The sequence below is a fragment of the Camarhynchus parvulus genome, chromosome 25 (assembly GCF_901933205.1).
Source record: "Camarhynchus parvulus chromosome 25, STF_HiC, whole genome shotgun sequence".
Classification (NCBI taxonomy): domain Eukaryota; kingdom Metazoa; phylum Chordata; class Aves; order Passeriformes; family Thraupidae; genus Camarhynchus; species Camarhynchus parvulus.
This window is the reverse complement of record NC_044595.1, coordinates 807,287-834,732: the sequence shown is the minus strand read 5'-3', so window position 1 is coordinate 834,732 and position 27,446 is coordinate 807,287. Positions and strand designations below refer to the sequence as shown.

At 53.3% G+C, this 27,446-nt stretch overlaps 5 protein-coding genes across 5 annotated transcripts; 1 reads left to right on the top strand and 4 right to left on the bottom strand.

Moving 5' to 3' along the window:
* Positions 1–2,622: 2,622 nt before the first annotated feature.
* Positions 2,623–3,291, top strand: LOC115913209 (protein MRP-126-like; the record flags this gene model as incomplete). Its single annotated transcript, XM_030965133.1, has 2 exons — positions 2,623–2,790; positions 3,106–3,291. Coding segments are annotated over 2 exons (354 nt in total), but the record flags the coding sequence as incomplete, so codon positions are not given.
* Positions 3,292–10,931: 7,640 nt separating this feature from the next.
* LOC115913460 (loricrin-like) lies at positions 10,932–11,246 on the bottom strand. Its single transcript, XM_030965494.1, has one exon. It carries the CDS (start codon positions 11,244–11,246, stop codon positions 10,932–10,934), a length of 315 nt encoding a protein of 104 aa, XP_030821354.1.
* Positions 11,247–14,469: 3,223 nt separating this feature from the next.
* Positions 14,470–14,928, bottom strand: LOC115913249 (sericin-1-like). The gene is made up of 2 exons (XM_030965175.1): positions 14,873–14,928; positions 14,470–14,773 (listed from the first exon to the last, which is right to left on the bottom strand). Exons 1-2 carry the CDS (start codon positions 14,926–14,928, stop codon positions 14,470–14,472), a joined length of 360 nt encoding a protein of 119 aa, XP_030821035.1.
* A 2,846-nt stretch (positions 14,929–17,774) lies between these two features.
* On the bottom strand, positions 17,775–18,674 carry LOC115913208 (keratinocyte proline-rich protein-like). Its single transcript, XM_030965131.1, has one exon. The coding sequence runs from the start codon at positions 18,672–18,674 to the stop codon at positions 17,775–17,777; it is 900 nt and encodes a 299-aa protein (XP_030820991.1).
* Positions 18,675–24,723: 6,049 nt separating this feature from the next.
* On the bottom strand, positions 24,724–24,936 carry LOC115913480 (keratin-associated protein 4-12-like). The gene has a single exon (XM_030965524.1). The coding sequence runs from the start codon at positions 24,934–24,936 to the stop codon at positions 24,724–24,726; it is 213 nt and encodes a 70-aa protein (XP_030821384.1).
* Positions 24,937–27,446: the final 2,510 nt, after the last annotated feature.

Here is a 27,446-nt window from a genome sequence, read left to right as displayed (position 1 = left end):
TGCAGCAGAACCTGCCTGTTGTGAAAGCAGAGCACCCCAGCAGCCAGGGCTGGGGGCTGGGGATGGAATCTCAGCATCCCAGGGTCCTCTCACTTGGGAAAGACCTCCAAGATCGAGTCCAGCCTGTGGCCTGTCCCCACCTGGTCACCCAGACCTGTCCCCACCTGGTCACCAATGTCCAATGTGTGACCTGTCCCAAGTGGTCACCAATGTCCAGCCTCTAACCTGTCCCCTCTTGGTCACCCAGACCAATGTCCAGCCTGTGGCCTGTCCCCATCTGGTCACCAACCTCCAGCCACTAACCTGTCCCCTCTTGGTCACCCAGACCAATGTCCAGCCTGTGGCCTGTCCCCACCTGGTCACCCAGACCTGTCCTCACCTGGTCACTCAGACCTGTCCCCACCTGGTCACCCAGACCAATGTCCAGCCTGTGACCTGTCCCCACCTGGACCAATGTCCAGCCCTTCCTTGGACACCTCCAGGGATGGGGACTCCAAACCTCCCTGGTCCGGTTGCCCTTTCCAGGAGGAAATTCCTGCTGAAAGAAGCTCCTGAACTCAGCCTAGGCCTTGTTTTGGCCTCCAAAACCAGGAGGCCAAAGACCAACCTGAGACCAACCATGACAAGACCAACCCGAGCTGGGCAGGTCAAACAAACCCCAGATGAGCATGCTGAGTCAGCAGGGCACTCATTTTGATGAGGAAACGCTGGAAAATCTCGTTTTGCTCCTCAACTTGGCAGCTTGGAGCTGCCAGACCCGTGCTGGGCCTCTGCCAGGCCGAGAAACAACAACAACACAAAAAAACCCACAAAATCCGGGACAGAGTCCTGAAAAGCGAAATAAAAATTCACCTTTCAGCCACACCTGGGCTCTGCAGCTCAGGGCACACCTGGGGTGGGGACAAACCACCCTTGGCACGGATAGAACGGAGCTGCTGGAGCTGGGCCAGGCCGGGAACACACCCGGATCGTCTTTCATGGACAGCTGGTTGCCGCAGGCTGGGGACGGTCCCGGTGCCACCTGTGCCCCGTGTGACACAGCCAGGAGCGGGTGGCACCCGGTGTTCTGCTCTGGTGAAGGGTCAAAGGTCGGGCTCGGTGATTTTGGAGGTTTTTGGCAAGCACTGGGACACTGGGATGGACAAAGGGTGGGGGCGTTTTGTGGACAAGCAGGGCAGGGGGTGATCTTCACCACCCGGCATCAGCAAACAGCCCTGGAAAGGAGGAAAATGGGGAAAAATCCTAAATATGGAAAAATCCCAAATGGGGAAGAATCCCAAAGTAGAAAAATCCCAAACGTGGAAGAATCCCAAATGTGGAAGAATATCAAATGTGGAAGAAACCCAGAGGTGGAAAAATCCCAAATGTGGAAGAACCCCAAAGGCGGAAAAATCCCAAATACGGAAAAATCCCAGATGTGGAAGAACCCCAAGGGAAGGGGCTTTTGCCCAGAGCTGGCGGCGAATCCCAGCAGGTGAGGGGACAGGGCCACCCCCACCTGAGCCGGTGACACCCCGAGCTTGCAGGAAAAGCCACAGAGCCCCTTTTGGGGAACTTCCCGGAGCCTTGAGCAATGCCAGGGGCCTTGTGGGGCCATCCAGGAACGGGATGGGGACATTTCACAACGGGGACACTTCGTGGCTGGGCTATAAGAGACACCGGGGTGACACCGGCCCCGCACCTCAGGGGACCTCGCTGCGGTGACAAGATGAGCAAGGCAAGTGCCGGGGGCATTTGGGGTCTCTGTGCTCTTTTCCAGGTCATCCGAGGGGTGAGGATCCTCGGGGAGCATTTCTTCATCTCCACCCAGGGTGCTGGCTGGGCAAAACCATCTCCAGAGCCCGTGAGGAGAGAGGTTTCCTCCTGGCAGAGGTTCCTGGATGTCAGATCTCCTGCTCTGTGTCCCCACTGAGGGTTTTGGGGTGTTGTGACCTGCTTGGTGTCCCTACAGAGAATTTTGGGGTGTTGTCACCTGTTTGGTGTCCCCACAGAGGGTTTTTGGGGTGTTGTCACCTGCTTCGTGTCCCTACAGAGAGTTTTGGGGTGTTGTCACCTTCTTGGTGTCCCTACAGAAGGTTTTGGGGTTTTGCCACCTTCTCTGTGTCCCCACTGAGGGTTTTTGGGGTGTTGTCACCTGTTCTGAGTCCCTACAGAGGGTTTTGGGGTGTTGTCACCTGCTCTGAGTTCCCACTGAGGGTTTTGGGTTGTTGTCACCTGCTTGATGTCCCTACAGAGGATTTTTGGGGTGTTTTCACCTGCTTGGTGTCCCCACTGAGGATTTTTTGGGGTATTCTTACCTGCACTGTATTTTTGGGGTGTTATCACCTTCTCTGGTTGGCTTATCAGCAGAACCAGCCTCAGACCAGGCCCATTTTGGGGCCAAATCAGGTCTGAGCTCTCACCTGTAGGTGCACAGAGGCTGCCAGGTCCTTCAGCCTTCTTAGAGAAAACTCCAAGAGCTCCAAAAAGGAACAGTTCCACCCCAGATTTTTCTCCTTCAGCCTCCTTGGTGAAGGAGGTCTTTCAGCCTCCAACAGCTCCAGAGAGGAACATTCCTCCCCAGATTTTCCTGGATCCAGCCCAGTTATCCCAGATTCTCCTGGACGTTCCTTGTGACCGTTTCTCCTGCAGGGCCAGCAGAGCCAGGAGCAGCTGTCGGAGCTGGAGAAGGCCATGGACGTCATCATTGACGTCTTCCACCAGTTCTCGCGACGCGAGGGCGACAGGGACACCCTGACCAAGAAGGAGCTCAAGATGATGATTGACAAGCAGCTGGCCAATTACCTGAAGGTGAGGGGTTGTGTCCCAGCACCTGGATTGTCCCCAGGGTTTGGGTTCACCCTCTTCGTGCTCCGCTCTCCTGCCCAACCACCCTGTCCCAAATGTTCTCCGTGAAGGAACCCTCATCCCTTTCTCTGCAAAAATCAGCCCAAAATCTCATTTTCCTCCTGGAAGCCACACCACAAAAAAAGAAAAAAAAAACCAAAAAACCCATTTATTTTTTGTTTGGAACTCACCTTCCTAAAGCCAAAGGAAAATTTGGTCCACCCAGGGATAAAACAAGGAGATTTTGCCCTCACTTTGTCCACTCCTTCTCCTTCACAGCACGTGAAGAACAAGGCCACCGTCGACCAGATCATGAAGGACCTGGACGTCAACAAGGATGCCCAGATCAGCTTTGGGGAGATGATGCTCCTGGTCACCCGTGTCACCTGTGCCACCCACGAGCACCTGCACGAGGTGGAGGACCACCAGCACCAGCACCAGCACCAGCACCAGCACCACCACTGAGGCAGCCCCTCCGAGGAATCCTGGAGCTTGGAGAACGTTCCAGAGCTGAATCCAGCCTTAAAATCCTCCCTGTCCTCCTCCTCTTCCTCCTCCTCTTCCTCCCAGCGCCGTGGTTTTGCTGCCAAATAAAGATTTCCGAAGCTCTCCGGTGTCTCTGTGTTTTTGTTTTTTTTTCTGGGTTTTTTCTCTCCTTTCTCACCTTCGGGACTTTGGGAATTTGGGATTCACCCCAGCAGCTGCTGGTGGCTCACAGAGGTTGGGGTTGCACCCAGGATTTGACAGATTTTTGTGTTTCTAACTAGGAAAAAACCCCATTTTTTTGGCCTGGAAATTCTGCACAGATGTCCTGAGACTGAGCTGTGGTGGTGGACAGGAGCTGGGAGGAAGGATGAGCAATATTTTCTGCAGGAAAAACCTTTTTAGGGCATTTTTGCTCCACAGATGGTGGTGGACACATCAAGTTTTGGGCTTAAAAATTTATTTGTGGACAAGAACATGAAACAACCCCAATCCCTCACCCAGAACACCCCAAATTTTCCCCAAAAAGGTTAATTAGTTAATAATTAGCTGCTGTCCAGAGGGACAAGCTTGCTGGGAGCTTCCCAATCCCCTTTTGGGGCAGAAAAGCAGCAGAGCTGATTTCCCAAGGGTGACTCAAAGCTCTGAAACCGCCCAGATCCGGGAAGGAACCTTCCAGAAACTTCCCCAAAGCAGCAAGAGCTGAAGCAAGACACAATTAATTAACACAAGACACAATTAACACAAGACTTCCCCGGGTTTGCTTCACCCCCAGGTTGCTTCAGCTTCCTCTGGAGCCGATTTTGACACCCAAGATGTCAAATTCCTCCTGACGGGGTCAAAGCTGCTGCAGGAGCAGGGTCCCCTCAGCTCTGCGCCCCCAAAAAATGAGGTGTTTTAAAAATGTTTCTTTTTAAAATTTATTTTTAAATTTTAGTTTTTAAACGTAATAATAATAATAATAATAATAATAATAATAATAATAATAATAATAATAATTTAATATTACATTTAACTCTATATTATATAACACCATATCTTATATATAATATACAATAATATTATGATATATTCTATATAATAGTATATAATAATATATTATAATAATCTATAATGACATATTAATCTATCATATCAATATGTGTTACATTATATTAAAATCTAATATAAGATTATATTATTTAAATGTATAATATATAATAAAATATAATATCAATAGATAACGTAAGATATTAATATATACTATATACTATATACTATATAATATATAATATATATTTTATAATATATATGGTTTTATATTGTAGTAATATATAATATAATATAATATAATATAATATAATATAATATAATATAATATAATATAATATAATATAATATAATATAATATAATATAATATAATATAATATAATATAATATAATATAATATAATATAATATAATATAATATAATATAATGATACAATTATAAATTTTATTTATTTATTTATTTATAATAATCCTCTAATAATATATAATTACAATAATCCCCTGAAAGAGTCCGGGATCCGGAGGCGAGCCCGGGCTCCTGCTGCCACCTGCTGGGATGTGACATCGCCAGGATGTGACACTTGCAGAGGCCACCAGGTCCTGCCAGAGCTGCCACCGCCAGGGGAGCACCGACTCTGACCCTCATCCATGGAGAAATCTCCTAAACTTCAAAATAGACTGGAATCCATAAAAGTGTGACATTATAGAGAGTGAGAAATCGCGGCTTTGGGATTTTTAGTATGCAAGATGGAGGGCACAGGGTGTCGGCCTGGGTTTCTTCTTCATGCTTCTTCTTCCTCCTTCTTCTTCATGGGTTTGGGTGGCATTTTGTAATTGGGCAGAAAAGCCCACATTGGGATCATTTGGTTAAAAGGGGAAATAATCTAGGTGTCAGCTCTTAATTGGATAGTTTAGTCTTACAAGACCTTGGAAGAAGAGATTGTTGGACATTTGGGGCCTTCTAATGAAAATCTGCCAAATTCACAGCAGTGAGATTGTTTTACTGATAAGAAATAATAAACACAGTAATAAACACTTGAGTCCAAACACTAATTGCTGTCTCAAGTGCTTTCAATCCAGGCCCAGAGAAACCCACAACTCGTACCCCTACAGTGATGCCCCAAACCCAGCCCCGAAGGAAATCCCAAAAAATACCCAAAAACTCCTGGGGTTCTCAAACAGGGAGAGCAGCCAGGGCTGCTGCAGCTGCCCCAAAAGCAGCCAGGGACCTGCAGGGACTTGCTGCCTCTTGCCTCATCCTGCTGGGGAAGGAAAATTTGGCTCCAGCCCTTGGCCGCATCCCATTTCCAACCCACCGAGGGGCGTGGGTGGCTCTGCAGCTCCTCCTGTCCCAACCGCGGGGAGATGGGGAGCGAGATCTGCCCCTATCGGGAGATCTCGGTGCCGGAGAGGGGCACGCCCTGGGATCCATCAGGGCAGGATCAGAGCCTGAGCCTGGTCCTGACTCCATTGGGGCAGGAACAGAACCTGAGCCTGGTCCCAGATCCATTGGGGCAGGATCAGAACCTGAGCCTGGATCCATCAGGGCAGGATCAGAGCCTGGTCCTGGTCCTGGTTCCATCGGGGCAGGATCAGAACCAGAACCTGGTCCCAGATCCATCAGGGCAGGATCAGAACCTGGTCCTGGTCCTGGTTCCATCGGGGCAGGATCAGAACCAGAACCTGGTCCCAGATCCATCAGGGCAGGATCAGAACCTGAGCCTGGTCCCAGATCCATCAGGGCAGGATCAGAACCTGGTCCTGGTCCTGGTTCCATCGGGGCAGGATCAGAACCAGAACCTGGTCCCAGATCCATCAGGGCAGGATCAGAACCTGAGCCTGGTCCCAGATCCATCAGGGCAGGATCAGAACCTGGTCCTGGTCCTGGTTCCATCGGGGCAGGATCAGAACCTGACCATGGCTCTATTGGGGCGGGATCAGAACCTGATCCCAGATCCATCAGGACAGAATCCCGTGGTGACCCCAGATCCATCAGGGCAGGATCAGAACCTGACCATGGATCCATCAGGACAGGATCCCATCCTGATCCCAGATCCATCAGGACAGGATCCCGTGGTGACCCCAGATCCATCAGGGCAGGATCAGAACCTGACCATGGATCCATCAGGACAGGATCGAAGCCTGATCCCAGATCCATCAGGACAGGATCCCGTGGTGACCCCAGATCCATCAGGACAGGATCCCACCGTGGTCCCCAGGTGTCCCCAGGTGTCCCCACCTTGCCACCGCTGCCGAACCCACAAACCCCCTTGTGTTGTAGAGAAAAAACCCCATTTAGGGGATAAGAAATGCAGGATTTTATGTGAGAAGGGCGTTCTTTGGGCACCCAAGGAGGTGCTTTGTCCCTGACCTACATCCACCTCTCCAGGTGTGCCGTAAACATCCTGGGAGCGCAGGAGAATGAGGGAGGCTCCCTGGGAAGAGAACAGGACTGACCGGAAGGAATCTTCTCCTCCTCCTCCTCCTCCTCCTCCTCCCACCCCGATCCTGCCCGGGGCTGCTCCGAGCCTCTCCCGCCACTCCCGGTGCGGATCCAGGTGAGGCTCCGTCGCTTCTTTTTGCCTTTAAAATGAATTTTTGTGTTCGCGGCGTTGCCTTGGGACCGGTTTTAGCCGGAGGCAGGACGGGATCAGCTCCTTTGGGCACCTGCGGGAGCTGATTCATTCGCCCCGCGAGTGCCTGCGAGCAGCTTCCCTCTAATTGAGGCAGGGAAAGTGGGAAAATGAGGGGAATCCAGGGGAAAGTCCTCGGATAAACCGGGAAAGGAAAGTTTCTTTTTGGCTCTGGTGAAATCAAGTGCAGGAGGGCTGAGGTGGGATGTTTGGGATTGCTGGAAGGGATGTTTGGGGTTTTTGGAAGGGATGTTGGGGATTATTGGAAGAGATGTTTGGAATCATTGGAAGGGATGTTTGGGGGGATTTTTGGAAGGGATGTTTTGGGTTTTTGGAAGGGATAATTGGGAATTTGGATGTTTGGGATTATTGGAAGGGATGTTTGGGATCATTGGAAGGGATATTTGGGATTATTGGAAGGGATATTTGGAATTATTGAAAGGGATATTTGAGATTATTGAAAGGGGTATTTGGGATTATTGGAAGGGATGTTTGGGATTTTTGGAAGGGATATTTGAGGTTTTTGGGAGGGATATTTGGGATTATTGGAAGGGATGTTTGGGGAGATCTTTGGAAGGGATGTTTGGTATTTTTGGAAGGGATATTTGGGATTTTTGGGAGGGACGTTTGGGGGGATTTTCCGGCTGCCCTGACAGCGTCTGTGGCCTTAGGTTCTGCTCCTCTCCAGGACTGGAGCCATGTCCAGGCTCATCAAAGCCATCACTGACATGATGCAGAGCTCCCAGGGCAACGCCAGGAAGGGCAGGAAATCGGAGACCTTCAGCAGGAGCGAGTTCAAGAAGCTGATCCAGCAGGAATTCGTTCCTGTCAAGGTAACAGCAGGGGCTGCAGGGGGAAAAGAGGCTGGGAAAGGGAACCTGGAATTGTTGGAGAGAGCCCAGAGGAGACCACGAAGGTGATAAAGGCACTGGAGCCCTTCCCTGATGGATCCAGGCCGGGAATGTTGGGAATGTTGGGACCCCAGAGCCCCTCCAGGACCTGCAGGGGCTCCAGGGAAGCTGGAGAGCGACATTTCCTCAGGAACTGCAGGGACAGGGAAGCAGGATGGGCACCCACAGCTGGGCACTCCCCAGGGGCAACTGGGGCACCCAAAATTTGGGATTTTGGGCTCTGGGGACGCTGCAGCCACCGGGTTCCTGCTGTGACCACATCCCCCTCTGCCCTCTGGGGTATTTTGGGCTGGCTGGGGGGGTGAGTGGGGGTCTGCAGCATCCCCCCACATCCCGGGCTGGGCCGGGGTCTGTCCTCCCTTGGGGTTCTCCCTGCAGAGCTCCCGTGCCCCCCTCCCCTTTTCCTACAGGGGCAGCTCCAGCTCTGCAGCCCTGGCACCGGGTTTGGGCCCCTCCAGCACCTCGGGCTGAGGGGTCCCGGCCCTTCCCCACCTCGGGAGGGGCTGACGGGATTCTGTGTCCCCTCAGAGGTCCCCGAGCAGCAAGTCCAGAGCCATCCCCCGGCCCTCGGAGCCCGACACGGAGCCCATGAACAAGGAGAGAGCTCCCGCCAAGCCCTGCGTCTACTGAGGGCGCTCTGCTGCTCCTGGCACGTGGAGGGAGCAGGTGAGGGACAGCAGGGCGGTGTCACCCGTGGGACACCTCCCAAGGTGGGGACAGAGCCGGGTGTCACCCCAAGGCGCCGAGGTGTGGTCACGGTGGTGAGGGTGGGATGGAGCAGGAGCTGGGCTCTGCAGGGCGTTTAATCAGCTCTAATTGAACCTGTGCGGTAATTGGGTGTGGCAGTGGTCACGGGGGGGTCTTAAAATGAAAGAAGAAACGTAGATCTGGCTCTGTGTTACAGACAGCTTGATTTATTATTTTAAGATATATATTACATTAAAATTCCGTTCTTATTTTAAGATATATATTACATTAAAATTACGTTCTTATTTTAAGATATATATTACATTAAAATATATATCACATTAAAATTACACTAAAAGAATACAAGGAAAAGTTCCCATCAGAAAGCTGAGCTAAGAATAGAAAAGAAAAAAATCAACAAAAGTCTGTGGCTCGGACAGAGAGAGAGCCAGCTCTGCTGTGATTGGTTGTTAATTCTAAACATCCACACGAGACCAATCACAGATCCACCTGTTGCATCCCACGGCAGCAGATAATAATCATAAATAAATAATCATCGTTTACATTTTGTTCCCGAGGCTTCTCAGCTTCTCAGAAGAGAAAAATCCTAAAGAAAGGGTTTTTAATGAAGAGATGTCCGCGACAATTGGGCACCAATCGGAGCGGGCCGCAGGGAGGGACTCGAGTCCTGCCAGGTTTTGTGGGTGAACCCCCCCTGTGGGTTTTCCTCCCTTTCTGTAGGATTGCTCCGATGCTGGGGTCTCCTTCCAGGCTTTTCCTGCTCCTCCTTCCAAGCCAGGAACATCCTGGGGCATGTGAGGACCAAGCCCAGCTCCACCAATTTACCTCCATGAGGCAAAAAGTACCCCCAGGTCTCCTTTGATCCCCACGCTCCAGCGGTGTCTCCTCGGGGTGCTTTAAAAATGCAGCTTTGAAGGCTTGGAGGGGGTGGTTTGGGACAGATTTTCTCTTTTTTTTTTTCCTCATAAAAAGCAAAAAATCTCAACCCTGCTGAAATCTCAGCCCATTCACCATAATTATTAATGGGGAGAAAGTGAAAAAAATCCCTGGTTAATAGGGCTGGGATGAGCAGGGGAATTATTTGATTATTTGGTACCAGCCTGTACAGAAATAATGAGCCCAGAGTGGGTTCCTGGGGGAAAATTAAAAGTTCATTTTTTGTTCAGAGTTCATCTCCAGCTCATTTGGAGTCAACAGCAAAATTCCCACGGGTTTTTGGGGGGGGGTGGACACACCAAAAATGCACCTCAGCTGCAGCCAATCCTTCAGCTCTGGATGAGTGGGCTCGTTGTGATTTTCAGGGAGATCTTTCTGCACTGTAAATATCCCAAAGGCTTTTTTCCCCCTGCTTATTTTCCCCTTTCTCACATAAATGGTTGTAACACCACAAAAAACCCAATAAAAACTGTCCAACCTGGTGCCTGCCTGGATTTTAGGAGCCTCCCAGCCCTAAAAACCCCATCCTGGACTGGTTCTGGAGAACATCCGAGCTCCAAAACCCTATCCTGGTTCTGGAGAACATCCCAGCCCTAAAAACCCCATCCTGGACTGGTTCTGGAGAACATCCCAGCTCCAAAACCCCGTCCTATGCTGGCTCTGGAGACCATCCCAATCCTAAAACCCCATCCTGGGCTACCTCCTTGATTCTGGAGAATCTCCCAATCCTAAAACCCCATCCTGGGCTGGTTCTTGAGAACATCCCAGCCCTAAAACTCCAACCTGGCTCTGGAGAACATCCCAACCCCAAAACCCCATCCTGGGCTCCCTCCCTGATTCTGAAGAACATCCCGACCCTAAAACCCCATCCTGGGCTGTGTCCTTGGTTCTGGAGAACATCCCAACCCCAAAACCCCATCCTGGCTTTGGAGAACATCCCAGCCCTAAAACCCCATCCTGTCTCTGGAGAACATCCCAAACCTAAAACCCCATCCTGGCTCTGGAGAACATCCCAACCCTAAAACCCCATCCTGGGCTGTGTCCTTGGTTCTGAAGAACATCCCAACCCTAAAACCCCATCCTGGGCTGTGTCCTTGGTTCTGGAGAACATCCCAACCCTAAAACCCCATCCTGGCTCTGGAGAACATCCCAGCCCTAAAACCCCATCCTGGGCTGTATCCTTGGTTCTGGAGAACATCCCAGGGCTGCCTCCCAGGCTCTGGAGCTTAAGGAAACACCAACACCAGCGGGATTTAGGGAATGTGACTCTTTATTGGGCACAGCCCAGCCCTTGCCAGACTCCGGAGGGCACAGGGGTGGCTTCAGGACCCCCGGGAAGGTGACAGAGATCCGGCCCCTGTGTGACCTTTGCTGCCAGAGCTGGGACAAGGCGATGGCCGCGCTGTCACTTCATCTTCTGCTGGGGCATCTGCGGCACCTGCTGCTGCTGCTGCTGCTGCTGCACCGGCATCTGCGGCTTCCCGTGGCAGCCGGAGCCACCGGAGCTGTGACAGCCGCCACCGCCCGAGCTGTGACAGCCGCCACCACCAGAACTGTGACATCCGCCACCACCAGAGCTGTGACAGCCCCCAGAGCTGCCACCGGAGCTGTGACATCCGCCACCACCGGAGCTGTGACAGCCACCACCGGAGCTGTGGCAGCCGCCGCTGCTCTGGCGCTGCTGCCGGTGGCACTGGTCCTTGTCCTGGCGGGAGCACATGGCGCGGTGCTGGGCCACCTGTGGGTACACAGCAGCTGGCAGGGGTTTGTCCTTCCTGCTCCCGCCCTTCCAGGCAAGAGGAATCAGGGTTTGGAGTTTGGAGTTACTTGTCCCAGTCCCAGCCAGATCCCACTTTTCTGGATCGTTTTCCCCCCTGGCATTGTCCCACTGAAGGTGTTGGGGACACCCAGGCCATGGGGACACCCAGACTTTCCAAAATCAAAGCCAAGACCCCTGACCCTCCCTGGCTGGGACCCCAGACCCTCCCTGGCTGGGGCTGGAAAAATGAATCCTGGTGTTCCTTGTCCCAGTCCCAGCCACATCCCACATTTCTGGATCGTTTTCCTCTCTGGCATTGTCCCACCAAAGGTGGGGAGTTTGGGAACCATGCCTGGCTTTCCAAAGCCAGAGCCAAGACCCCAGACCCTCCCTCCACATCCCCACCTCTGCTCCCTGGGCTCCCTCCTCACCCACCCCAGCCCCGTTCCAGATTTGGGGATCCAAACTCACCCCCCCAATGGTTCTGGAGCCCGCCCAGCTCTTACCTGAGGCTGCTCGTGCAGGAAGAGATGAGGAAGGATGAGAGGCAATGAGGCTTTTGGGGACAGGAGCACTTTTATACCCTCTCTGCACACCCCACATAGAGAAGCCCCTCCCTGTCCCATTCATTTAATTCGCCGGTGGCTTTTTTCTTTTTTATTTTTTTTTTTGCCTCCCCATTTCTGGGGCTCCTGGGGTGACTCACCTGATCCACGCTGGGATTGCCTCTCCTTGTAGGTCGCCTTTCCAGTCCACGGAGCTTTAATTGCCGGCTCTGACTGTGCAGGGCTGGGCTGGGGGAGCCGTGGGTGGCCCCGGTTTCCCCAGGTCAGGTTTGGCATCGATCACACCCCGGGAATGATTCGGGTTCAGGGGGAGACTATGCCTCATCCCCAAACCACAACTTCCCTCCAGCATGTCCTGAGGTTCTCCGGGCCTGCAGCTCCCCCAAAAACCAAAATGGGCCCTGAAGTGGCAAAAACAGTTTTGGGAAAGGAGAAAACTCCGATTTGGCAGGAATTTCCTCTGCGCTGGCGATGGTGAGGGGAATGTCCAGTGCCGTGTCCAGTTCTGGGCACGCATGGCAAGAGGGGTCCAGAGAAGGGAACAGAGCTGGGGAAGGGGCTGGAGAACTCCTGGGGGAGTTGGGGGGGCCCAGCCTGGAGAAGAGGGGGCTCGGGGGGATTTCTGGCTCTGCACAACTCTGATAGGAGGCTCAGGTGGGAATCAGGAGGAATTTTTTTCTGGAAAAGGGGTTTGGAGTCACCTGGAAGTGTCCAAGGAAGGCCTGGCCGTGACCCTCTGGGCTGGGCACAAGGTGAGGATTTGGCACAGCTTGGACTTGATGGCCTTGGGGGGGCTTTTCCAACCTCAGGGATTTTGGGATTTGCCTGGAATCACCTTTGGCTCGTTCCTCTTAGAACTGGTCAAAACACGGTGGGGCGATGAGGAAACTCCGAGGTTTCCTGCCAGGAGGACCTCAAGCAGCTGGAATTCTTATTTTTGGAAGCAATAAGCCCTGCCCTGGGTAAGGATCCAGGATTAGCAAGGTGCTTAATTATGTGGTTGAGTCTCAGCCCGGGAATGGATCCATGGATTTATTCCATGTGAGCGGCTGTGGTGCTGCCGGAGGAGGAGGAGAGGAAGAGGAAGAGGAGGAGGAGGGATCCCACAGGAGCCTTCGGCCGCACACAGTTGTGGGCAACTGGCAGACCCCCGGGACTTTCTCCAGAGCTGCAGGAACCCCCTTTTTGCATTTCCCCTGATCCCCAATTAGCTCCTAATTGGCCAGCGAATCCCTGATGCACAGCCCCACATGGAGAGCTCATGAGAGGCAATAATTTGGGATACTCCCTGTACCTTTCTGCCGCGTGGGCTGGGAATTCTTTGGGGCCATGGAGCTTGTTTGGCTCTTTCTGTCTCTGCTTATGGAAGGCATTGCAATCGTTAAAAAGGAAGCAAAAAAAAAGGGCTGAAATCTGGATTTTCCCATCTGGGAACTGCTGTGGTTTTGTTGGTGTGGAAAGGCTTGGAAAACCGGGTGGAAAATATTTTCCTTCCTCCCGAGCTCTCCTGCCTTTGATTTGTCTTTGTCCACGTTGATTTTATGGAGATGGAGAGTGAGTGGTTCCTTCCATCCAAACCCCATCCACATTTGCTGGTACCCAAAACAGAGGATTTTGGGAAATTTGGGAGGACAGGGCAGGTGAAGGAACCAGGTGAGCAACCTGAACCTTCTTTTGTGTTGCTGAACTCCTGCCACGATCTAGGACAGTGTCAGGACAAACTGTGCCTGGGTTTGCTAGCTGCTCCTCAATTGGGTTTTGTTCTGGCCTCAGCAGAAATGTGGTCAATGACCTCTGGGAAAAAAACACTCGAAGGAATTTTTGGCTCTTGGCATCTCCCTGTGTTCATTTCCTTGTGTTTTAATTGCTCTGGGTTTGTTAACAATGAGCAACTCTACATTTTGTGGTTGGCCACCTTGATGTGCCTTGAGTTTTGAGATGGGGGGCTCAAGGCAAACCCCAGATTGGGACAAGGAGCCTTCCCGAGCCGCCTCTGCTCCAAAAACAGGGAGTGAGCTGCTGCCTGCACCCTTTTCAGCAATGCCAGAAATTTCTGATCCTCCTGACGCACTCGAGAACAATCTTATCACGGTAACATCCATTTCATGAATGGCAATACCGGAGCAATAAATTACCCAATTCGTTTTAATTACAAGCTCGGAAGAAATTTAGCAGCTCCTTGTGTAACCATCGAGCAACGCCCCTCGCACGACCCAGAGCTCGGGCAGGGCTGGGCACAGCGTTTCTAGAAAGGCTGGCTGGGGGTTTGCCACCAGCACGTGGAGGTGCCTCCCTCAGGGGCAATGTTTTGGGGCCAAATGGTAAAAAAAAAAGGAATTTTTTGTCTATAGGACTCTTTGGCTCAAAACCTCACAGAAATTATGGATTGTGGTGGCTCAAATGTAGTCACAGACTGATCCAGACACGACTGTGCCAGCTGAGCAAAGCGTTTATTTCAGCACCCACAGACAAGCTCAGGACAGGTTACAGGACACACCAGGGGAGGGGAAGGACACATTGTCCTCGGAAATTGGAAATTCCTGGGCACATGCAAAGCTTTCAGAATGTGGCACAGGATCCAGGGCGCTCCTGTGGACCACCTGCAGCTGGCGGGGTGATCACTTCATATTTGAGGACACTTGGTAGATTTGCTGCTGGCACTCCTGCGGCTTTCCATGGCAGGATCCCCCGCTGCTCCCATGGCAACCAGATCCGCTGCTCCCATGGCAACCAGAACCGCTGCTTCCATGGCAACCAGATCCGCCACTGCTACTGTGGCAACCAGATCCGCTGCTCCTTTGGCAGCCAGATCCGCCACTGCTCCCATGGCAACCGGATCCCCCGCTGCTCCCACGGCAACCAGATCCGCTGCTCCCATGGCAACCAGATCCACTGCTGCTCCCATGGCAACCGGATCCGCTGCTCCTTTGGCAGCCAGATCCACTGCTCCCATGGCAACCGGATCCGCTGCTCCCATGGCAACCAGATCCGCTGCTCCCACGGCAACGGGATCCCCCGCTGTGGCAGCAGGAGCGTTCCTGCTGGTGGCACTGGTCCCTGTCCTGGCGGGAGCACATGGCTGGAGACCTGCTGGGGAAACTCATCCGTGAGTGAAGGCCGCGAGGAGGGACACTGGAAGTGTCCAAAAATGCGGGAGAGGTTTTACAGCAACTTCTGGGAGCCAGAGAGAAGTTTGAGAAGAGGATCTGTTTTCAAGCCTGGAAGGATTTTCTATCAAGGTTTTTGATGCAGAAACCAAGAAAGAAAGAAGGAGAAATGAGAGAAATCTGCAACTGCCTGTTCCAATGAGCACTTTGTTAGTCTCTCATGACCAGTAGGTGTAAATTTATGAGTATTGTAAGAATGTATAAAAAGCACGCATGATGTAATCAAAATGGTTGGAAGCCTTCCGAAAAAGAAGAGTTGCTTTGTATTGTCTCCGTATCAACCACGACATAAGGCTGCGTTGGATGGGACTTGGAGCACCCTGGGATGTGCTAGTGGGGGGAATGTCCCTAAAATCAGTGAGATTTTAAGGTCTCTTCTATCCCAACCCATTCCATGACTCCACAATTCCATGATTTTGTGGTTCTAAGTCAGGTTCTTGAGCAGGAGAAGAGTTATCACCGCACGTCTACCTGTGGTGGCCCCTTTGGTCTTGTATATCAGAAAAGAGCTGGACAGACTCCAGAGCAAAGCCTGCAGAGCCCCTCAACCACCCAAGCCAAGAATTTTTACATTTTCCCACTCAGCAGAAGGACTGAGACGGAGATAGGACGTGGAAGAGAAATCCTCAAGAGCTCAGGACTGGGGAGAAGCTGGAGAGCATTGGGAGAGTAAAAATCGGATGGATCTGGACTCACCTGGATCAGAAGGAGCTCGAGAGGCGACGCTGAGGAGCTGAGGCGCTGAGGAGCAACGCGGAGCGAGGGTTTTTAAAGCCTGGCTTGGGCTTCTCCTCCGGAAACGAGCTGGGGCCCCACTGGAGGGACCTGATTGCTCAGCACCCCGAGCACTTGGCTAATTGGGAGTTTTTGCTCTGCTGTTTTGACACACGGAGCAGATCGATATCCTGACATCCCTCTCGTTACTCCATAAAAATGTTAATTGCCCACCACGCCTGGCCCGGTGGGGCGCGGGGCTGGGAGAGTTTGGGATGGTTTTTGTCACATTTGATCGTGGCATTTGCCTGTTCCTTGTGCCCAAATCCTGAACTGAGATGGGACTGGTCTTAGAGGGTGGGAAGGTGGGATTGTGGGGTCTGATTGTGGGGTTGTAAAGGAAACCCAAAAATAAAAGGGAAAAGAATAAAAAGGCTGTAGTGGTGGGTAGTAAAATTAAACATAATTGGACAGGGCATCAAAGAAACATCAAAAATTCTGAATAAAGTCAGCAAAGAAGCACTAAAAGTAGCGCTGGGATTGTTCAAGCCAGTCTTTTCTTTGCTTTAAGGCTTTCAACCCAAACAGAAGGAATTTAAAAGCCCATAGGATGTGGAAAATGTCCTGGTAGGAGTGGGAGGACATTGGGATCTGCATCTTACACGCTCTGCTTTGGGGACAAAAGTGTCTTTGTGCCCACGGAGAGCTCCAGGTCTCATCTCCTGCCGGACCCTAGCAGCCACTGTGATGTTAAAACCAGCCTGGAGTGAATGAAAATAAAATACAGAGTCCAGGAGATCCCTTGGTCCCCAGTGGAGCTGAATTGCTGGAACTGATAGATGAGGAAATCCGAATGCGACTCGGGATATTTCACAAACATTGGGAGAATGGAAATCCTTGTGAAACTCATTATTCACGATTAATTACAGCCCTGATTCTGTGATGGGGATGAACTTGTTCCATCGATGGAGACAAACACCTGAGCAGGGCCCGGAGGCACCTGGGCCCTCATATGGGGCAGGACCGTGCTGACCCTACAGCTGCTCTCTGTATCCCCTACAAAGCCCCTGTTCCTTGGAGACGCATGCCTGGATCCACAGACACCATTCTGAGTGGGAAATGGCTATTTTTGGGGTCATTTGTTGGTTTTATGATGGAATTGCCCGTGCAGAAGTCGGCGAGGGAGGCTTGGGGTGGTGTCACTGTCAGTGTCCACCCTAAAACCCCCACCCTGCACCTGGCTTCTGCTTCTTTCCCGTTTTCCAGCGGGAGAAATCCCCGCCCTGGGCGGTGGCTGATGGTGCCATGTCCTGATGTCAGGAGGGGATGGAGGCGTTCACCTGGGCTGGGCAGGTGCCAGGAGCTCCGAGCACGCGGTGCCGTGACTCACAGCGGCTCCACATCCCTGCTTGGCCACAGAAATCCTCCCAGAGGATTCCTTTCCCAACCCTACCACAAATTTGGGGGCTTTCAGAGCCATTCCCAAGTCCTCTTCCTGCCTTTTATCCCCAGGGCTTTTTTTTGGAGGTTTTTGGTGCCGGTCATGCTGCACCCGTTGCCTCGTGGTCCCAAACAGATCCTCTGCTTTTCCCCTCTCCGTTAAAATGTGGATTTTTCTTACACAACTTTATTAATATTTAATTACCCCCTTGCATAAACACCCCGCGATGAAAACTGTTACTTTGCCAACCAGGAAATTGCCTGGAGTGGGGACGAGGAGCCGCCAGGTGGAACCATCCCGGAGCCTCCTTGCGAGGCCGCTGCAAACCCAGCTCTGGCCACCAGAAGGACCAGGAGCCACTCAGAGGGATGAGGAGATAAAAACGCGGACGCGAGGAGGGTTTGAGCCAGCACTTTTTTATTTATTGCCTCCGCATCTGCTGGGAAACGAGGTGAAAAGCATTTTAAATTTCACAGCATCAGCGGGTCACAACTTCAGAGCGCGTTACAAGCAGCGGGACAGAGCAGAGATGGGTGACAAAGCAGGACAGGGAGAGGGGACAGCGACAATTCCCTTTGTTCCCCCTCACTCCTCAGGTCCTTTATTTGATCTTCCGGGCTGGCACTTTGCAGACCTGCTTCTGCTGCTGGTGCGGGATGCCCTTGGCCACGGGGACACAGCCCTGCTGGACCGGAGGGGGACAGGGACAGGGACAGGCCTGGACTGGGGGGGGACAGGTCTGGACTGGGGGTGGACAGCTCTTCACTGGGATGCTCTTCACAGGAGGGGGACAAGGACGGGGACAGACCTGCACTGGTGGGGGACAGGTCTGGACTGGGACGGTCTTCATGGGAGGGGGACAAGGACGGGGACAGACCTGCACAGGGGGGGGACAGGTCTGCACTGGGATGCTCTGCACTGGCTGGGGACAGCTCTGCACTGGGATGCTCTGCACGGGGGTCCCACAGCACGACTTCCCCCCTTGGGCCACTGTCCCGTGGCACCTCTCGGAGCACACAGACCTCCCATAACCCTGGCACCCCCCTGAGCCCCCGTAGCTGTACGTGGGTCTCCTGACACAGCTGGACCCCCCTCCGTGGCACGAACCTGAGGAGCCCTGGCACCTTTCGGCGCACACAGACCTCCCGTAACCCTGGCACCTCTCAGAGCACACAGACCTCCCGTAACCCTGGCACCCCCCTGAACCCCCGTAGCTGTACGTGGGCCTCCTGACACAGCTGTCCCCCGCTCCGTGGCACGAGCCCGAGGAGCCATGGCAGCGCTCGGCGCAGCGGGGCTGTCGGTAGCCGTAGTGCCGGTAGTCGTGGCCCCTCATGCCCTCGACGCCCTCGCCGTGGCAGCCCGAGGAGCCGCCCGAGGAGCAGCAGGTGGAGTAACCGTAGCGGAAGGGCGTGCGTCGCGTGTCCAGCCAGGAGCCGGAGGGGTCGTACCAGGTGGAGTTCAGGTTGAAGAAGGATTCTCTTCCTGAGGAGTAAATCATGGTGGGGCTCTGGGGGGAAAACCTGGAAAATAGGTGGGTTGGTGTCAGAGTCTCCTCTGGTTCTGTTTGATTTCTCTTGGGGTTTGTCCTGAGGGCTTGGATCCAGTAAACCTGGAAAAGAGATGGGTTGGTGTCAGAGTCTCCTCCGGTTCTGTTTGATTTCCCTTGGGGTTTGTCCTGAGGGCTTAGATCCAGAGGAAATTCCTGCGGTTGCCCAACGCTGGTCAGATTGCATCCAAATTCCATCCAAACCCTCTTTCTGAGCTTCCCTTTCCTGTTTTTCACCTCCAAGAGCAAAACCAACCAGGAGGCACCGCCACACGTGGTGGCACCGCTGTAAATCCCACCCCAGGTCCCTCAAGAGCTTCTCCCATGTCAGAGAGTGGTCTGAAGGTCCGGGTGTGACCTCCCAAATCCAAACCCCCCATCCAAGAAGGGATGAGCCTCACCAGATCTCAAACGAAGACAGGCACTGCCCAGGCGAGCAGAATGTGAGAGGCCGAGGGGCCGAGGGCTTTTATAGAGCTCCGAGAACTCCCCTGAACGTGAAACACGCAGCAGGAACGAGGATTAAATTATTTATTGGCAAAACATCTCCTCCATTTGGATGCTGCTCCCGGTGCCTGGCATGTTCTGCTTGACTCACCATTTCTGATAAGCATCTTTTAATTATAACATCAGTCCCCAGCGGGGCACATAAAAGACTTGAGACGGCCTAAGCCCCATTTTGGATGTGTGAGCCAGGTAATAAAGGACTTATTCACCCTCTGCAGGGTGACCTGTGAGTCAGGAGCTCTGACCCTCCCCTCCTGCTGCCCGTGAGGAGCATTTCCAGGTGAAGCACGAGCAGGTGATGGGAAGAGCCAGCTCAGAGTCACCAAAAGCAAATTGTGCCCGTCGGTTTCCGCGATGCAGGGCTTGGCTCTGGGCATGAGGGAGCCAGGGAGGGCAGGGCCTGACACGGCTTTTCCAGGGAATTTCTGGCTGCCTCATTCCTGGAAGTGTCCAAGGCTGGGTTGGACAGGGCTGGGATGGTGGGAGGTGCCTGTGGGAGTTGCAGTGAGACGATTCCTAAGGTCCCTTCCAACACAAACCATTCCATGATTCTGTTTTCTCCCCATTTCTGCATTCCATACTCACCCCTCCTCTCATCCCCAAGCTGATTTTTTGAAGTCTCTCCCAACCCAAACCATTCCATGATTCTGGTTTTTTCTCCATTCCAGACTCGCCCCTCCTCTCATCCCCAAGTTGGTTTTTTGAACTCTCCCAACCCAAACCTTTCCATGATTCTGTTTTTTCTCCATTCCAGACTCACCCCTCCTCTCATCCCCAAGTTGGTTTTTTGAACTCTCCCAACCCAAACCTTTCCATGATTCTGTTTTTTCTCCATTCCAGACTTGCCCCTCCTCTCATCCCCAAGTTGGTTTTTTGAACTCTCCTAACCCAAACCTTTCCATGATTCCATGGTTCTGCCCCAACTTCTGTGAGATTTTTGGCACAGTCTCCCTCAGCAGCCTCGGGGTTAATCTGGGGGAGGTTTGGACTGGGTGGGTGAAAAACGTGGGGGTGAAAAAGGGGCTGATTCTGGAGCTGGTGCTGCTTAACAGCTTCATTAAAACCCTGGATAATGGGATGGACTTGGAAAATCCTCAAATTGGGGTGAGGGGATGGGGAACTGGGATTGGGGAACTGGGATAGGGAACTGGGATGAGGAACTGGGATTGGGGAATTGGGATGGGGGAACTGGGATGGGGAACTGGGATTGGGGAATTGGGATGGGGAACTGGGATGGGGGAACTGAGATGGGGGAACTGGGATGGGGAACTGGGATGGGGTAACTGGGATGGGGTAACTGGGATGGGGTAACTGGGATGGGGGACTGGGATGGGGGAACTGTGCTGTGGTGAAGAATTGCTGTGGTGAAGAAAATGAGGATGAATTTCCTTTTCTGCCCTTCCCAGCTCTCCGTGGTGGTTGTGTGAGGACACGCCCGGGCCTTGCCGAGGCAACACAAAGAAATTACAAAGAAATTAAATTATTTATTTTCATGCCCTTTGCGGGAGGCGTTTTTTTGGCACAGCGAGGAGAAGCAGCAGGTTACCCGTGTGCCTGCACCTTCCTGCAGGAGCGAAAAGGCATCCCCGGCGTGCACAGCCACCCCTCCCGTGCCGGGCCACGCGCTCATTATCATAATTAGCATGCAAATGAGGATGTGCACTGCTCCCATTCGGGGGATGGAGGCGCAGAGCAGATGTTGGGGCCCGGCTCTGCCCATGCCGAGCTCTGGGGTGGGTAAATCGCGATGGGGAGGATTTTCCGACCTGGAGAAACCCCTGAGGGCAGAGCTGAAACCCTGACTTCAATTTAAATGCGCGAGTTTCCTCGGGAGAGTCTGAATGGCTTTCAACATCTTCTCGTTGTAATGTCGGTGGGCAAGAAACAGAGGAATCGAGAGTTTGCTAAATATTTTTCAATTTTATTCTTGAATACACGGGGAGGAGATAAAGGTGCAGGAGTCCGTGATGCTCCTGCCTTTACAGTGGTTCCTTTATTTCTTGCGAAGTCCTGGAGCTGCTTCCGAACAACCTCGGAGGTGAAGCCCGGCAGAGCAGATCCGTGTCCGAGCGGCCTCAGGAGGGGGAACCCCCAGGGAAAACCAAAACCCGGCGAGGGGAGAAATCGCTGAATTTAAAAATTTAAAGTGTCAGTGCCGGGGCCAAGCGGGGCATCCTCAAATCTGCAAAAAGCAGCAGCGAGCCCCGAGCGGCGCTGGGAGCATCCCTTGGGCTGGGGGCAAACCCCCCAAACCCAACCGGGAGCTGGGGAGGGGTCCCTGGGCTCAGTTCTTCACGCAGAGGGGCACCAGCGTCACCTGCTTCTGCTGCTGGTGGCAGGGGTGAGGTGGCAGGGGGACAATGGGGGGGCAGCAGCGCTGGGAGGGCCGGGGGCAGCAGGGCACGGGCCGGGGGCAGCAGGGCACGGGCCGGGGGCAGCGCTGGATGCAGGGACAGCGATGCTGCAGCGGCTGCAGGACCACCGGGGGTTCCTCATCCTCCTCGGGACGTTGCTCCACTCGCCTGCGGGGCTTGCCCGGGTCGGGCTCCGGGCACGGCGGGCACGGGCGGTGCTGCTGCAGCGGCCGGCGGTGGATCCTCACGGGCGGGGGGCACACGGGGGGCACCGGGCTCACCTCCACCCGCCGCCGGGGCTTGCAGCTCTGCGGGGCTGGGCAGCAGGAGGGCCGGGGCGGGCACAGATCGCCGGGGTGGCAGCTCTGGATGGAGCCCTCGGTGTCGTGGCTGAGGCTGCCGGGGTTGGGGCAGGTTTCGGGAGGGTTGGGGCAGGTTTCGGGGGGGTTGGGGCAGGTTTCGGGGGGGTCGTGGCAGTGCCCGGTGCAGCTGGGGGGTGTCCAGCCCTTGTGCTGGCACAGGTCGTGGTCGGTGCCGCCTTTGTGCTGGAGCATCCTGGGGCAGAGATCACAGAATCGGGGAGTTATTGAGGGTGGAAAAGAATTCCAGGGTCATCCAGTCGAGCCTGAGATGGATCAACATCTCCCAGCCAGGAGCCACCTCCAGGAATTCCTCGGGCACCTCCAGGGATGGAGACTCCAAATCTGCCTGCGCAGCCCCTGCCAAGCCCTGACCCCTTTCCAGGGCGAAATTCCTCCCGAGTCCAACCCGAGCCTGCCCTGGCACAGCCTCTCCCCTCCTGTCCCTGTCCCCTGGGAGCAGAGCCCGCCCCCCGGCTGTCCCCTCCTGTCAGAGATTTGTGCAGAGCCCAAAATTCCCCCTGAGCCCCCTTTTCTCCAGGCTGAGCCCCCCCAGTTCCCTCGGGAGCTGCTTCTCCCATGACTCACAAATCCTTTGAGGGTGACCAAGCCCTTGGGCATAAACAACCCGGGAAAACGCAAACAAAACACCGACGCCTTTTTTTTTTCCTTTTTTTTTTTTGCTATTTCCAAGAAATCGGAGAGAATGCGACTCACCCTGCGAGCAGAAACGGACGGGCAGAGCAGGGAATCGGAGTCCTGAGCACAGAGAGCCGGGGCTGGAAGCTTTTATACGGGCCGAGCTCTGCGGGGAATGAGGCACGTCCTGGGAATGAATAGCTGAGCACTGAGGCCTCTGCCGTGTGTGTGTGTGTTTTGTTCCTGGAGCTCGCTGTCGGGTTAATCAGCCCCAATTAGCGCCTGGCCCGCTGTGGGCAGCGCTCTGAAGAGGCTGTGGCCATTATTATCCCATTAGTCCCGGCCGGGCTCGGACGGGTCCCTGCCCCGCGTTAGTCAGACGGGATCCCGGGATGGGTTGCGGATACCTGGCATGCCGGGATGCTGAGTGATGCGCCCAGAAGGGGACTCTGGTGGCGGTGGGAAAACCACGGAAAGGCCCAGGAGTCCTTCCAGGGGAAGGGGAGGGAATCCAGGCTGGCCCCAGCACCGCGAGGAGCAGCGGTGGGAGATGGGAATCCGGGATTTCTGCGGACACTGGCCACGAGGGGAGAGTGGCAGGTTGTGGATGGGATGTTTGGAGGTTTATTCCCTGATTTAAACGGATTAAATTAAATTAATTCTCTCCCAAGTACGGAGCACCTTGGCTAGGGCAAGGAAAAACTTTTTATGTGTGGAAAGTCTGGAATGGGGACACCGGAGGAGCGATGACCTCATGCAGAAACAATTCCAGGCTCTGCCAAGCACCTTGTCCACCTTTCTGGCATTTTTGCTTTGTGGAGCTGCTCCAGTTTGCATTTCTGTGGCCGAGACATTTTTGAAGTACCAGGAAAATTCCTCTCCCAGGAGCCCCGCGGGGCTCCAAAGGCATTTCCATGTGGAGTAAGGGATGCTCGGCGCTCTGTCCGAAATCTGGGTTTGAATCACCGCGAAAAGCATCCGCAGAATTCGGGGGTGTGGCTCCAGGGCTGCGCTGGCACCTGACAGGGCTCTGCTGTAATTTATTCATTTATTCATTTATTCCGTAGCTACAGGAGAAGTGGAATTGCCTGGCAGGAAGCCACGGGATTTGTGTGGAAAGATGAAAAAGACCTCGGGATCTGTTCGGGCCGAGCAGGATTTTAAGTTTAGAACTCATTGCCAGAGCCCCAGGTTGATGCTGGTTTTGGATTTTTTTCACATTAAAGGAATTTTGGAGCCACTTCCCTCCCCGAGGATTTCACAAATCCCCGAGTGTGAATATTGAATTTCTGATCTCGTCTCTTAAAGCTTCCCACATTTTAATAGAACCCAGAGAAAATGATTCAGCGTTTCTGGATCCTTCAGGCTGGACCTAAATCTGATCAGCCTGGGCTAGTGGGAGGTGTCCCCGTCCATGGCAGGGGTGGGACTGGATATGAGATTTAAAGCCCCTTCCAACCTGAACGACCTTGGTTTGTTTAATAATTTTAAAACCTTTAAAAGCTCAGCAAGAGCTTTTAAATCTCGGAGGATTCCCATTAGGAATAGAAGACCTCCAGCTCTGGCTTTAGGACCTCAGAGATGCTTTGGTCACAAACTGGATCTCACATCAGCAGGAGAAAAATGAATTAAACTGATTAAACTAATGAATTAAAGTGCCAGCTCTTGCTGAGGTGACATTTTTCACTTGCAAGTCCCATTTTCCCTCAGGTGAACCCAAAGAGTTCACCAGGTACACCGGGGGCGTTGTCGTCACAGAATGCCAAACATGCAAAATTAATTACATTAATCAATTAGGCAAATGCTAAACACATCCCACACTACTGTTTAAGGGATAAAGAGAAATGAATAAACATAACCCAGGAGTCTGCGGGGTCAGAAGTTACAAATTTTATTGTCTTTCACGGCTAATTGGGGATTAAAGAAAGAGAAGGGAGAAGGAGACAGTCCCATCACCAAGAGGGGAAGGAAGAGCAGCGCCAGAAACTCGCTGGGCAGCGGCTTCAGGGCACAGCCAGGGGACTAAAGGCAGCAAAAAGAAATTCTAGGTGTCCAAACACAGCAGGAGGAGCGTTTGGGCTGGGATCCATGTCCAAATCTGTGTCCAAATCCATGTCCAAGCCGGAGATCCGCCGGGCGAGCTCAGTTGCCGCAGCAGCCGCCGCAGCAGCCGCTGTTGTTGTTGCTGATGGTGTAGCAGCAGGACATGGGCATGCAGCAGGACTGCACGGGCATGCAGCAGGGGCTGCAGCACTGCATGGGGCTGCAGCACATGGGGGTCTTGCAGCAGCTGGGTCTGCTGTAGCAGCACACGGAGTAGTTATTGCCACCGCAGCCGCAGCATCCGTTGGGCATCTTGGGGGTGGTGGGAGCGGAGGCGGAGCTGGAAGGGAGCAGAGAGAGGCTGTGAGGGGGAGCAGCAGGTTTGGAATTTGGGGGGAATTCAAGGCTCTGGGCATTCATTCACCTTTGGGGGTTCTAGGAGGGCAAACCCAGGGGTGTCCTGTTTGGAAATGGTGGCCGCAGCTCTGGGTGTTTCCCCTCGTGCAGGGGCCCAATGGTTCATTCTGGTGTCTTAGGAGGAGCAACCCACTCTGGACCCTTCTGGAATGTTCTCCATGCCCCTCCCCTGCATGGCCCTGTTGGTACTCCCAGAACATTCCCAGCTCATCCCCGAAACTCTTCGTGCAGAATTTGTAAAATCCCAACTCAAATTCCCATCCCAGACACCCAGAAATACTTAGATCTGCTATAAATATCAGATATCCAAATTTTGGATATCCAAAATTCCCTTTTGGGAGGCAAAGGAAGGGTTAGAAGTTCTCACTTACCCTGCTGAAGAGTGAGGAGAGCTGAAGGGAGGAGAAGACGAGCGAATGAAGCGAGCTGGGCCCGGAGCCCTTTTATACTCCCGGCCATCCTTCCTCCTGGAAGTGAGACAGCCATTGACCATTCCAGCTTCCCTGTTTATCCATCCAAACCCATATTTTTTAGCCGTAGGTGTCGCCTGGAATTTGCATTTCGCCTCATTACTGGTGATCACCACGCTCCTTCTGCCTCGTCATGGTTGAGCCTGGAGATAATCAAAGGGCTCCCCTGAATTTGGATGAATTTGTCCTCCCCACAACCTTGTGAGGGAGCTAAAAAATGCGGCCTCGTATCTGCTGGATGGAGATGTTCTGGGACTGACTCAGCAGCAGCTGGTGCTGAATCAGTGCTGGAGCCCAAACCCAGCCCCGGCGTCGCGCCGGTCGTTCCGTGGGGATGGCGTTTGGAGCAAACTGGGAAAATGTCAGGAGAATGAGGATGTTTGTTTGCTCCCGATCACTGGGTGTGCACGTGAGGAGGGAGCCAGGAGTGTTTGGGATGTCTGGGGCTCAGTCACCCGCACGTGACTCCGTGAAAATGCGCTGTGGGATGGTTTGGGTAGGAAAGGATCTTAAAGATCATACAATTCCACCCCTCTGCAGGGGACACGGGCAGGGACATGTCCAGGCTGCTCAGAGCTCCATCCAGCCTGTCCTTGGACACTTCCGGGTTTGGGAAGTTCCCGCTTTATTTATTAATTTTTATTTTTATTATTATTTTTATTAATATTTCAATTAAAAGGTCAAAGGGCAGCTCTGCTTGTGCAAGAGGCAACACAAGGGATGGTGGCTCCAAGACTGGGTGTGGAGCACCCCAGATCAACATTTCCCTCCTGCAGCCTCCCCTGGCATCCAGCTGAAGTCCGGGAATCCTGGAATCCTGGAATCCTGGCCCTGAGCAGGGATGGAGGGGCTTGGACTTGGTGCAGAACCCTCTGAGGGTGTTGGAAGCGGAGGGAGCCAGAATGAACCAAAAGTGAGAAGATTGAGGTGGAGGAGAAGGGCCCAGCACAGAAACTGCTCTTCACAGGGGCTCAGGAAGAGACTTTGTGGAGGTGAAACCATTTTCTGCGAGGGAGAGAGGAAGGGAGGGACGTCAAGGCAGGGCAGAGCCTTGGGCAGCTGAAGCCTGGCAGGAGCACTGGGCAGGAATTTTGGGAGGGATTTTTTCACAGTCCGAAATTGCAGCTCTCAGTCGAGGACCTCGCCACATTATCCTGAGAGCTGCCTAATGAGAGGATGGAGGATCCTGCCTGGCCAGTTCCCTGCTGCTGCCTGACATCCTCATGGATCCCGGGGCTGCTCAGGAGAGGGGTCGGCCCAGGCGAGCTGGGACCAGCCCCGATGATGGTGACAAGGACCTTGCTTTGCTCTCTGTGCGGTGCAAGGGGGAGCAGAATGAGATTTTAGAGCTGTTTCATCCCTGCAGGTGAGATTTTAGAGCTGTTTCATCCCTGCAGGAAATGCCAGCAGCTCCTTCCCAGGCTTGCCCGGCATGAGACCAATTCCTGGAGTGAAACGAGGGAGAAGCAACGCGGTAATTGCGACTTCTGCGCGAAGGGCAGGAGAACACGCGCGGCATTTCCTTCCTGGTGGGAAGAGACAAACGCACCTGGGCAGATCCATTTATTAATTTACCAGGAATTAGTGGGGCAGAAGCAAAGGGATGCACTGCATTTTTGCCTCCTGAGGGAGGTTTTCCATTTCCCACCCTGCATGGTCGTGCCTGGCTCTTGGTGGAACCAAGGCACCCAAGTAATTTTTGAGGAGTGGGGTGTGGATCACCGTGCAAACAAGGGACTGAAGCAGGGTGGAAACAGAGTCAGAAAAGGGCATAAAATGCATCAAAATGGTGGCAGTGCAGAACTTTCAGGTTTTGGTAGAACCCCCACTGACCATTGAAGGCAGCAGAAGTTCCTCAGCATTTATTTTACAAACTCAGTTTGGCAGAGGCAGAACCTCCATGTCCTGAGTGTCAGACTGTCTGCAGGGGCTGGC